At 42.5% G+C, this 13,251-nt stretch overlaps 1 protein-coding gene across 12 annotated transcripts in view; it reads right to left on the bottom strand.

Moving 5' to 3' along the window:
- The window catches only part of MPHOSPH9 (M-phase phosphoprotein 9), a 93,953-nt gene that overhangs the window by 59,297 nt on the left and 21,405 nt on the right, over positions 1-13,251 (bottom strand). For 10 of the 12 annotated variants that reach the window (XR_009550406.1, XM_060193237.1, XM_060193236.1 and 7 more), the window contains 4 exons: positions 10,437-10,563; positions 6,501-6,591; positions 2,461-2,567; positions 120-245 (listed from right to left, as the gene is read on the bottom strand). Coding sequence is in view for 11 of the 12 variants with exons in the window: in XM_060193237.1 (XP_060049220.1) it covers positions 120-245; positions 2,461-2,567; positions 6,501-6,591; positions 10,437-10,563 (451 nt within the window). In the remaining variant the exon portion in view is untranslated. The remainder of the gene's footprint in view (positions 1-119; positions 246-2,460; positions 2,568-6,500; positions 6,592-10,436; positions 10,564-13,251) is intronic. The other 2 variants (XM_060193241.1, XM_060193235.1) reach the window with 1 other exon arrangement.

Here is a 13,251-nt window from a genome sequence, read left to right on the forward strand (position 1 = left end):
TGCTTTGCTTGATTAGAAGGGAGTAGACTAGTTGTCCTAGAGGAAAGAAAGCTTAAGATGAAAGTTAAGAGTCACGAAGCAGCTTTCAGTTTCATTCAGCAGAGTGTGGCCAACTTTACCTCTGGTAGATGACTGGGGTTGGAAGCAGAAGTGAGATTCCTCTCAGGTAACTGCTTGCTTTCCCTTTGTTTTTTATGATAAATATCCTTCAGTGATGGGAGCTTCATCTCATTACCAGTATTAAACTTAAAGATATGAAACAAAATCATTTAAGTGGCATTATCAATGATGAGAAAAGTTTACTGATATCAAGATCAGCACCATTAAAAGGATTCTTGAAAAAAAATTCAAATAAGTTTTAGACTGTCACATTTTTAAAAACAAGTTCAAAAGTCATTGTCTATCATCAGTCTCCCTCAGAATGAAAAGAATGTCACATCTCCTAGCAATATTAATAAAAGGAATAGTATAAGCCCAAATTTAACAGCCCAACAATACTTCCAAAGAGAGGGCCAGGTGGTAGCATGGCGGGTTAAGCACACATGGTGCAAAGTGCAAGGATCGTGTAAGGATCCCAGTTTGAGCCCCCAGCTCCCCACCTGCAGGGGGGTAACCTCACAAATGGTGAAGCAGGTCTGCCAGTGTCTTTCTTTCTCTCCCCCTCTGTCTTCCCCTCCTCTCTCAATTTCTCTCTATTCTATTCAACAACAATGACAGCAATAAGAACAACACTACTAATAATAACAACGATAAAACAACAAGGACAACAAAAGGGAAAAAACAGCCTACAGGAGCACTGGATTCGTAGTGCAGGCACCGAGCCCCAGCAATAACCTTGAAGGCAAAAAAATATATTACAAAAGAAATAAAATAAAAAACAATACTTCCAAAGAACAGAGACTGAAAGGCCTTTCCTACTCAAAATAAAATAAGGACCGAGTGTTGAGGTGAGAAGAGACTTCAAAATGAGTGACTTAAACACATAGACAACTTCTGATCTGATTAAATTCATGTCAAGAAGCAGAATACTGCCATCATGTTCCATGTCCTGGAACAGGATGGCAAAGGATCTAGTGGGGGTTGTATTGTTATGTGGAAAACTGGGAAATGTTACACATGTACTAACTATTGTATTTACTGTTGACTGTAAAACATTAATCCGCCAATAAAGGGAAGATAAAGTAGAATATTGGAAGCCAGGCAGTACTGTAGTGGTTAAGCGCACATGGCGCAAAGCGCAAGGACCTGTGTAGGTTCAAGCCCCCACCCCCACCCCCACTCTCCACCTGCAGGAGGGGTGGCTTCACAAGTGGTGAAGCAGGTCTGCAGGTATATATCTTTCTCTCTCCCTCTCTGTCTTCCCCTCTTCTCTCAATTTCTCTGTCCTATCCAACAACAGCAACAGCAAAAAAGGGCAACAAAATGGAGAAAATGGCCTCCAGGAGCAGTGGATTTGTAGTACAGGCACTGAGTCCCAGCCATAACCCTGGAGGAAGAAAAAGAAAAAGAAAGAAAGAAGAATGAGGAGAAGAAGAGGAGGAGGAGGAAGAATGAGAAGAAGAGGAGGAAGAAGAAGCTAGGCAGGGTTGGGCCGGTTAGTACTTAGATGGGAGAAAGGGAGAGAGACAGAGAGACACCTGCAGCCTTGCTTTAACACTTGTGAAGCCTCACCTCTGCAGGTGGGGACCAGGGGCTTGAACCCAAGTCCTTGCACACTGTAATGGGTGCACTTAACCAGGTACGCCTCCGCCTTCCCCCCCAAATTTATTTCTTCAATTAATTTTTAAAATCGTCATGAGAGTTATCTCTGGGACTGGGTGCTGGCGCATGGCTTCTGGTGGCCATTATTTATACTTTATTATTATTTTTATTTGACAGGGCAGAGAAACTGAGAGAGATGGGGAGGTAGAGAGGGAGAGAGAAAGATAGACACCTGCAGCCTCCAGGGTTATTGCTAGGGCTCAGTGCCTACACTACAAATCCACCGCAGGGGAGTTTCTTCACAAGCAGTGAAGCAGCTCTGCAGGTGTCTATCTTTCTCTCCCCCTCTCTGTCTTCCCCTCCTCTTTCCATTTCTCTTTGTCCTATCCAACAATAGCATCAATGACAACAATAATAACTATAACAATAAAAAGGACAATATAGGGAATAAATAAAAAAATTTTAGAAAAGAATATCATAAATTGAAAAGTACAAAAATTAAATTGAAATGGAGTACTTAGGTACTATTGTGTAATGCAAAATCTATGTGTGTCTCACACATTCACACACAGTGTTTTAAAATTACCTGTTGGTGGGTGGAGGGTAGATAGCATAATGGTTATGCAAACAAACTCTCATGCCTGAGGCTCCAAAGTCCCAGGTTCAATCCCCTACACCACCATAAGCCAGAGCTGAACAGTTCTCTGGTTAAAAAAAAAAAAATTAAATAAAAAATAAAATAAAATAATGTTAAATTACCTGTTGGCTTGGTGACATATCTGAGGAGGCTGGTGCAAATATATTTTCTAAAGTCTCGGGCAAAGAGCAATACATGTCCTTCTCTTCCAGCTTCCAGTAAGTCAGTCCTAATGTGAGCACACAGACAGAACAGGAAAGGGTAAGGGAAGAAAATAAACACCAAACACACACATACAAAAAAAAAAAAAACCTCATTTTTGGTTATCTGGACACAGAAAGTTAATTTTTTTTTTCTTAATGTAGCAGCAAAGAATAAGCCACAGGCCCCATACATAATATATGAAACCACTGAGCAGCATCGTGGGTCCATATCCTTAGCAGGGAGAGAGACTAGATATGTCACAGTCACAAAACCCTTCACCATCCACTAGACTCCTTAGTGGCATCTACTATTTCCATGACTTGTCAGAGCTTGACCTCAGACCCAATACATGATAATGTATCTTCTCTACAGGTAAACTATCTCCCTCCCAGTGCCAGTTCCAAAACTGATGTGTATAAAAAGTAAGATAGGGAGTCGGGCTGTAGCGCAGCAGGTTAAGCGCAGGTGGCGCAAAGCACAAGGACCGGCATAAGGATCCCGGTTCGAACCCCGGCTCCCCACCAGCAGGGGAGTCGCTTCACAGGTGGTGAAGCAGGTCTGCAGGTGTCTATCTTTCTCTCCTCCTCTCTGTCTTCCCCTCCTCTCTCCATTTCTCTCTGTCCTATCCAACAACGACAACAATAATAACTACAACAATAAAACAACAAGGGCAACAAAAGGGAATAAATAAATAAAATAAATATTTTTTTTAAAAAAGTAAGATAAACCAGTGCAACTTTGATGAGATCAGGTGTACCTAGAGTGATATAGTGACGAGCCAGTGAAATTTAAAATTTACTTGTTTTAGGATGGGGAGATAGCATAATAGCTATACAAATATCTCCTGCCTGAGGCTCTGAGGTTCAAGATTAAATCCCCAGCACCTGGGCTGGGTTATGGAGCACCTGGATGAGCATACGTTACAATGCGCAAGGTCCCGGGTTCAAGCCCCCAGTCACCATCTACAGGGGGGAAGCTTCATGAATAGTGAAGCAGGGCTGCAGGTGTCTCTGTCTCTCTCTCTCCCTCTGTGTCTTCTCCTTTCTCTCAATTTCTGGCTGTCTCTATCAAATAAATAATTTTTTTAAAAACTCTGAGACATTAAAAAATTTTTTTAAAAAATCCCCAGCACCACCACAAGCCAGAACTGAGCAGTGCCCTGGTAAAATAAATAAGCAAGGAAACAAATAATAAAATACACTTTATTATTTTTTAAGAGTACATTTATTAATAAGAGGGAGAGAAAACCAGAGCATTGAACTCAAGACCTCATATTTTAGAGTTTAATGCCTCATACACCATGCGAACTCCCAGGTCACAATATATTTAAAGATGATAAACTGTTTGTGGTCCAGGGGGTGATGCAATGGGTAAAGTACAGGACTCTCAAGTGTGAGGTCCACAGTTCAATACCTGGCAGCACATGTACCAGAGTGATGTTTGGTTCTTCCTCTCTCTCCTCCTCCTATCATTTCTCATGAATAAATAAATAAAATCTTTAAAAAAAAAAGATTGTGGTCCGGGAGGTGGCGCAGTGGATACAGTGTTGGACTCTCAAGCATGAGGTCCTGAGTTCAATCCCCAGCAGCACATGTGCCAGAGTGATGTCTGGTTCTTTCTCTCCTCCTATCCCTCTCATTAATAAATAAATAAATAAAAAATTACAAAAAACAGGCATTTTCTTTACAAAAGCATACAGAAACAATATAAAGAATTTAATAGTTCAGGGAGCCGGGCAGTAGTGCAGTGGGTTAAGCGCACGTGGCGCAAAGTGCAAGGACCAGCATAAGGATCCCGGTTCGAGCCCCTGGCTCCCCACCTGCAGGGTGGTCGCTTCACAGACGGTGAAGCAGATCTGCAGGTGTCTACCTTTCTCTCCCTCTCTGTCTTCCCCACTTCTCTCCATTTCTCTCTGTCCTATCCAACAATGACGCCATCAGTAACAACAATAAAACAAGGCCAACAAAAGGAAATAAATAAATAAGAATTCAATAGTTCACAAATGTTTATTGAGTACTTACTGTACTGGGGTGGGAGTGGGAAGAAGAGACAGGAATGGCTGGGTAAGTAATTCACACAGTAGATATGATGTGTCAGAATGTGGTAGGCACTCTGATGCAAAAATGTGAAAATCGGGAGTCGGGCGGTAGTGCAGCGGGTTAAGCACATGTGGCGTGAAGCACAAGGACCTGGGTAAGGATGCCGGTTCGAGCCCCCGGCTCCCCACCTGCAGGAGAGTCACTTCACAGGAGGTCAAGCAGGTCTGAAGGTGTCTGTCTTTCTCTCCCCCTCTCTGTCTCCCCCTCCTCTCTCCATTTATCTCTGTCCTATCCAACAACATCAATAACAATAACAATAATAACTACAACAATGAAACAAGGGCAACAAAAGGGAAAATAAATAATATAAAAAAAATTTTTTTTTTAATTTGAAAATCAAGTAAAAGGAGATTTGTTCTGTGTGTGTGGTAGGGGGAGGAGGGTAGATCAGGGCTGGCTCCACGAGGGTCTCAGTTAAGGAGCTGGGGCCCAGCAAAATAGCTCACTTGACCAGTGGAGTGTGCTACTATGCCATGTGCATGACCCATGTTCCAGCCTGGCATCCATCAGTTTGGAGAAAATTTCATTCCTATTACCTTTTCCACTCTCTCTGCCTCTTTGTCTCTCTCTCCATCCAAAGTCATCCTGCTCATTTAGGCAATAAATGAGAGAGAGAGAGAGTTTCCCATATAGAGGAAAGGAAATTCTAAGGGCAGAAAGCACCTAGTGCAAAAAGCTCCCAAATAAGAATGTATCCAGGGGCTCAAGTAGTGATGGGTTAAGCGCACACAATACAAAATGCAAAGACCTGTGCAAGGATCCCAGTTCAGGCCTCCGGCTCCCCATCTGCAGGGGGATCATTTCACAAGTGGTGAAGCAGGTCTGCAGGTGTCTTTCTCTTCCCCCCTCTTGTCTTTCTCTCCCCCTCCCCCGTCAATTTCTCTCTGTCCTATCCAGTAAAATGGAAAAAATGCCTACCAGTATCACAGTGCAGGCACTGAGCCCCAGTGATAATCCTGGAGGCAAAAATAAATAATAATGTATCCACACATGCAGCCTCCCTGCTAATGCAGAGAAAAGACAGGCTCCCTCCTGCAGGTCTGCACAATCTTAAGAACTCTGGCTAGAGGGAGTCAGGCGGTAGCTCAGCAGGTTAAGCTCACATGATGCAAAGTGAAAGGACCAGCGTAAGGATCCCGGTTAGAGCCCCCGGCTCCCACCTGCAGGGGAGTCACTACACAAGCAGTGAAGCAGGTCTGCAGGTGTCTATCTTTCTCTCCCCCTCTCTGTCTTCCCCTCCTCTCTCCATTTCTCTCTGTCCTGTCCAACAATGACGACATCAATAACTACCAATGGAACAACAAGGGCAACAAAAGGGAATAAATAAATAAATATTTTTAAAAAATAGAATAGCCATAGTTTTCAGAAAAGGTCTCATGACCTGACTTGCCGGGGGGTGGGGGTGGGTGGGGGGAATTGTCACTTGCTGCTTCTCTTTCTCTCTCTCCTTTCTTCCCTTAGCAAGAAAAAAAAAAAGTGCAAGTGGGCTCCCCCACCAACCCCCCCCCAAAAAAAAAAGTGTAAGTAGTGTAAGTATCTGTAGCTGGGGAGGTGGCGCACAGGATTAGCATACAGAAGAGTGTGTGTGTGTGTGTGTGTGTGTGTGTGTGTGTGTGTGTGTGTGTGTGTGTGTGTGTGTGTGTGTGTGTTTACCAGAGCACTGCTCTGCTCTGGTTTATGGTGGTGTGGGGGTTGAACCTGGGACTTAGGAGTCTCAAGCCTGAAAGTCTCTTTGCATAACCATTATGCTATCTCCCCACCCTGAGGCCCTGAATTTGATCCCTAATGCCACATAAACCACAGCAGAGCAGTATGCTGATCTCTTCCATTCTCTCAATAAGTACACACACATATCATACCTGTTTCTGAATCAGACATCCATGAATTTGGGTTTCCATCTGGCTTATTGAGGTAAAAAGCATGAGGACGTGTAGCAGTAATGAAATCCAGCTACAAGCCAAAAAATGAAAACTATTAGTTGACAACTAGAACTCATTAGGCGCAAACTGCTGACCCAAGGAATTAGAGCCAGCTGTCAAACCCAGATTCAAACAAATCTTTAGAAGGTTCATGAGGAAAGCAAGCCAGGCTATCCCATTAATTATAAGAACACAAAAATGACAGGACATAACAGCGAAAGGTTTCCTTTGCCTGTGTAATTCACAAGTTTATTTTGATCTAGAAGAAGAAAATCAGGAATTGGGACCGGGTGGTGGTACACCTGGCTGAGAACACATGTTGCAATGCGCAAGGACCCAGGCTCGAGCCCCCAGTCCTCACCTGCAGGGGGAAAAGCTTTGCAAGTGGTGAAGCAGTGCTGCAGGTGTCTCTCTGTCTCTTACTCTCTCTGTCTCCCCCTTCCTCTCGACTTCTGGCTATCTCTATCTAATAAATAAATAAAATTTAAAAAGAAACTCAGAAATGGGTGTTACTTCATTAGTTCAGAACAAAACTGTATTTTAAATTTGCCATGTACTTCCAAAAGAAATTTGAGGTGCCTACAATTAAAAAACATTTAGTATAAAAATTAATGTGAAGGCCAAAACAATTTGGTTTATTGTTGCTTATTTTGTTTTTATTTTTATCAGAGCAATGCTCGACTCTGGCTTATGGTGGGGCAGGCAACCTGGAACATTGGAGGCTCAGGTCTGAGAGTCTCTTTGCATAACCATAATGCTATCTCCCCGTCTCCAGCAATTTTTTTATCATCAAAACTACAATAAATTGCCTCTAAAAACTACAAACCAATAATTAATGAGTGTTGACTCATTTTTTTAAATCTATGTATCTGACAGAACAGAGAAACTGAGAATTTTGGGAGAAACTGAGAAAAAGAGAGAAAGGGAGACACCTGCAACCCTGCTTCACTGCTAGTGAAATTTCTCCCCTGCAGGTGGGGACTAGACTGTGTCCTTGTGTGCTGTAACATATGCACTCAACCAGGCACACCACAGCCAGACCCTGTATCTTTTTAAGGATTTGTTTACTTAAGTTGAAGGGATAGCAATGTTTATGCAAAAAGACATTTATGTCTGAGGCCCCAGGTTCAATCTCCAGCATCACTGTAAACCAGAGCTGAGCAGTGAGATGCTAAATTAAAAAAGTAAAAAAGGGTTTATTTACTGACAATATTTAGTTATGATTGAGAGGGAGAGAGAACTCTACAGTGCCAGGAATCAGACTCAAGACCTCATGTTTGAAAGTCCAATGCTTTATACACTACATCAGTTCCTGGGCCACAGCAGACTACATCTTACATACAAAAACTTGGTAACTAATTCCAACAAAGGCTCAAAATGCCTCCTATCAAGTTTAACAAAAGTATGAGCTAATCTCAAATCAAAATTTTTCTGGTGTTATTACTGTGTTCCCAAATAGGAATATGTGGAAATAGTATATTTACTGAAATAAATAAATAAATAAATAAATAATATTTGGGGGGAGTCAGCAAAAATAGCTCATTTGGACAGTGTGCTGCTTCACTATATGTGCAACCTAAATTCAAGCCTGGTCCCCACTGTATTGGAAGAAGCTGCAGTGTTGTACTCTCAATTCACTCTCCCTCTCTCTCTGCTTTTCTATAAAAAAAAAAAAAAAAAAAGGAGACGCGCAGTAGTGCAGCCGGTTAAGTGCATGTAGTGTAAAGCGCAAGGACCGGGACAAGGATTCCAGTTCAAGCCCCCGGCTCCCCACCCTCAGAGGTGTTGCTTCACAGGTGATGAAGCAGGTCGGCAGGTGTCTATCTTTCTCTCCCCTTCTGTCTTCCCCTCCTCTCTCCATTTCTCTCTGTCCTATCCAACAACGATGACAACAACAATAACCACCACAACAATAAAAAACAAGGGCAACAAAAGGAAAAAAAAATAAATATTAAAAAAATTAAGTGGAAAATCTGAAGTGAAATATATTGTCCTCTTCCTGACTCTGAGGTTCAATGGACTCGCGGGGGGGGGGGGGCAGTTTATCTGACATGACTATAAAAATAAATAAATAAGACAGAGAGAGAGAGAGAGAGAGAATGGGGAAAGTAGCACTACAGTCGTGCTTCACAACTCATGAAGTCTCTCCCCCTGCAGGTGGGGGCCAGGGGTTTGAACCCACATCCTTAAGCATTGTAATATGTGCACTCCACCAAGTGCACCACTACTCCAGCCCCTGAAAGGTTTTCTTAAAACAATTAAAAGGATGCTCTGGCTAAAGGTATTCTTTGCTATAGCCAAAGAATTAGAACTTTTTTTTATTTCTTTATTGGGGAATTAATGTTTTACATTCAACAGTAAATACAATAGTTTGCACATGCAAAACATTTCCCAGTTTTCCATATAACAATACAACCCCCACTAGGTACCCTGTCATCCTTCATGGACCTGTATTCTCCCCACCCACCTACCCCAGAGTCTTTTACTTTGGTGTAATACGCCAATTCCATTTCAGGTTCTACTTGTGTTTTCTCTTCTGATCTTGTTTTTCAACTTCTGCCTGAGAGTGAGATCATCCCATACTCATCCTTCTGTTTCTGACTTATTTCACTTAACATGAATTTTTCAAGGTTCATCCAGGATCGGCTGAAAACGGTGAAGTCACCATTTTTTACAGCTGAGTAATATTCCATTGTATATATATACCACAACTTGCTCAGCCACTCATCTGTTGTTGGACACCTGGGCTGCTTCCAGGTTTTGGCTATTACAAACTGTGCTGCCAAGAACATACGTGTACACAGATCTCTTTGGATGGGTGAGAACTTTTTTTTTTGCCTCCAGAGTTATTATTGCTGGGGCTCAGTGCCTGCACCATGAATCCACTGCTCCTGGAGGCCATATTTTTTCCCTTTTTGTTGCCCTTGTTATTCTAGCCTCCTTGTGGTTATTATTGTTGTTGTTGATGCTGTTCATGGTTAGATAGGAGAGAGGAAAATGGAGAGAGGAGGGGAAGACAAACCCTCTCTGAAGAGAAAAACAGACACACCTGCAGACCTGCTTCACCACCTGTGAAACGACTCCCCTGCAGGTGGGGAACTCGGGGCTCGAACCAGGGATCCTCACACCGGTCCTTGAGCTTCGCGCTTGTGCACTTAACCTCAGCACTACCACCCAAACCCCAGAATTAGAACTTTTACAAAACATTTCATTTTCACGTATTTTATTCTGCATTAGTTTTTATACACAGGCTAAAAAAAATACTTAAGCTGTGGTCCGGGAGATGGAACAGTGGATAAAGCACTGGACTCTCAAGCAGGAGGTCCTGAGTTCAATCCCAAGCACATGTACCAGAGTGATGCCTGGTTCTTTCTCTCTCTCCTCCTATCTTTCTCATTAACAAATTAATTTTAAAAATCTTTAAAAAAAAATACTTGGGAGTTAGGAGGTAGCACAAAGGGTTAAGCGCATGTGGCACAAAACCCAAGGACTAGCATAAGGATCCAGGTTCAAGCCCCCAGCTCCCCAGGCTCAGGGTAGTCGCTTCACAAGCAGTGAAGCATGTCTGCAGGTGTCTATCTTTCTCTCCCCTCTCTATCTTCCCCTCCTCTCTCCATTTCTCTCTGTCCTATCCAATAACGATGACAGCAATGAGAATAACAGTAATTACAGCAATAAAACAGGGCAACAAAAGGGAATAAATAAATATTAAAAAATACTTAAAAGCAAATCACTATTTATAATCCTTTGTGGTACTAAAAGGTAGATATTCAAAATAACAAGCTAACAATACTATGTAAAGGACAAAGACAATTATGTAGTAAACCCAATATAACTAGAAGTAGCTGGAAAAGAGCAAAAATACTCATCACCTACCTGCTCGGTGGGTGTTTTCTTGGTTTGCTCCTTCACTTGTGTGGATTTGAAACATCCCTCTTCAGTATGTGCTTTCTTTGACTGGTTCTGCTTCAGCTTTTGTGCCCATGATGTTATAGACTTATTACTGGAAAAGAGGAATCCAAAAGTACCCTCTTTAGATGCTGTCCTTCACACACAAAAATAAATAGCAATTGGTGTATTGCAAGTAAGAGAGGTGGGGTATGTGGGTCCTAGAGCATGATGGCAGAGGAGGACCTAGAGGGGGCTGTTATGTGGATAACTGAGAAATGTTACACATGTACAAACTACTGTATTTTACTATCGACTGTAAACCATTAATCCCCTCAACAAAGAAAGAAAAGATAGGGGAGTCAGGCGGTAAAGCAGCAGGTTAAGCACATGTGGTGCAAAGTGAAAGGACCGGAGTAAGGATCCCAGTTGGAGCCCCCGGCTCCCCTCCTGCAGGGCAGTCGCTTCACAGGCGGTGAAGCAGGTCTGCAGCTGTCTATCTTTCTCTCCCCCTCTCTATCTTCCCATCCTCTCTCCATTTCTCTCTGTCCTATCCAACAACTACATCAACAATAATAGCTACAACAACAATAAAAATAAGGGCAACAAAAAGGAAATAAACATTTTTTAAAAAGAAAAAATAGATAAATAAATAGCAAGATACTCTATCAGTGAAAAATAAAGGTTTTGTTTTTGTTTTTTTTTTGCCTCCAGGGTTATCTCTGGGGCTCCGTGCCTACACTACGAATCCACTGCTTCTGGAGGTTATTTTTTCCCTTTTGTTGCCCTTGTTATTTATTGTTGTTGTTGTTATTATTATTGTTGTTGTTACTGCTGTCATTGTTGTTGCATAGAACAGAGAGAAATCGAGAGAGGAGAGTAAGAGAGAGGGGGAGAGACATGAAGCGATCTCCCTGCAGGTGGGGAGCTGGGGGCTCGAACCGGGATCCTTGTCGGTCCTTGCACTTTGGGCCTTGTGGCCATGTGCTCTTAACCTGCTGTGCTACCGCCCGGCCCCCAAGTATTCATTTTTTATAAGAACACGGCTCCGCTCTGGCTTATCACAGTGCTGGAGATTGAACCTAGGATCTCAGAGCCTTTGGCAATTTTGCTTAACCATGATACTGTCTCCCCTGCCTGAGTCTTTTATTTTATTTATTTATTATTGGGGACAGAGAGACATTGAGAAAGGAGGAGAGAAAGAGAGGGAGAGAGAAAGACAGACACCTGCAGCACTGCTTTACCACTCATGAAGCTTTCCACCTGCAAGTGGGGACCAGGGGCTTGAACCCGAGGCCTTGTGCACTGTAGCATGTGCACTTAACCAGGTGCACCACCACCTGGCCCCCTGAATCATTTTTCTAATAGCAGCAAAAGGACATTATTTTGCTCATTTGAATAAGATTCTTTTTGTCTTATCACCAAAGTCAAACAAGTCAACATATGCATAATAATAAGCACAATCTTTAGGCTTGGAGTGCAAGAAAAAAACACTAAATATACTAAATATAGTGGTCTGGGAGGTGGCGCAGTGGATATTAAATATATCTCCATATGTATGTATACAAGATTGTGCCGCTATACCTAAAAGCCTTGTTGTCACCAAAACTTACCCCAGGCTGACTCTTTTCACATAGAAAGAAAGAGGGGCCCGCCAGGTGGTAGTGCACCTGGTTAAGTGCACACATTACAGAGCATAAGGACTCAGGTTCAAGCCCCTGGTCCTCACCTGCAGGCTGAGTGGTGAAGCAGGATTGCAGGTGTTTTTCTACCTCTTTCCCCTAGTCCCCTCCCCTCTCAATTTATCTCTGATTCTATCTAATAATAAATACATAAAGTAAAATTAAAAGATTAAAGACAGGGGCCGGGAGATAATGTACCTGGTTAAGCACACACATTACAGTGCACAGGGACTGGGGTTCAAGCCTCTGAACCCCAACTGCAGGGGGAAAGCTTCATGAGTGGAGAAGCAGAGCTGCAGGTGTTTATCTCCCCCTCCTCTCAATTTCTGGCTGTCTCTGACCAATAAATAACGATAATAATAAAAAAATTAAAGTCACTGTCAACGTCAATTATTAAAAAATTATAATAAATAAATAAATAAATAAATAAAGGCAGAGAGAGGAAGCAAAAGACACCACAGCCCTGATGCTTCCTCCAGAGCAGTGGAGATCAAGCTAGGACCTGAGTCATGTGCACTTATCCAAGTGAGCTAGACTGCTAGTCCACTAAATACTTTAGACATTTAGATGAACATTTAGGGTAGAGGATTAATGTTTTACAGTCCACACTAAAATACAGTAGTTTGTACATGACTAACATTTCTAACAATTCAACCCCCTCTAGGTCCTCCTCTGCCATCATGGTCCAAGACCTGAACCCCCATCCCAAACCCAGAGTCTTTTACTTTGGTGCAATACATCAAACCCAGTCCAAGTTTTGCTTTGTGTTTTCTCATTTTTTTCTTAAATATTTATTTTTCCCTTTTGTTGCCCTTGTTAATTTTTATTGTTGTTGTTGATGTTGTCGTTGTTATATAGGACAGAGAGAAATGGAGAGAGGAATGGAAGACAGAGAGGGGGAGAGAAAGACAGACACCTGCAGATCTGCTTCACCACCTGTGAAGCAACTCCCGTTTGTGGGGTGCCAGGGCTCGAACCGGCATCCTTACGCCAGCCCTTGCACTTCACGCCACCTGTGCTTAACCCACTGTGCTACCACCCAACTCCCCCTTTTTTTTTAATATTTATTTATTCCCTTTTTGTTGCCCTTGTGTGTTTTATTTTTTTGACTTCTTTTTAAT

Source organism: Erinaceus europaeus, chromosome 6, assembly GCF_950295315.1.
Source record: "Erinaceus europaeus chromosome 6, mEriEur2.1, whole genome shotgun sequence".
Lineage (NCBI taxonomy): Eukaryota > Metazoa > Chordata > Mammalia > Eulipotyphla > Erinaceidae > Erinaceus > Erinaceus europaeus.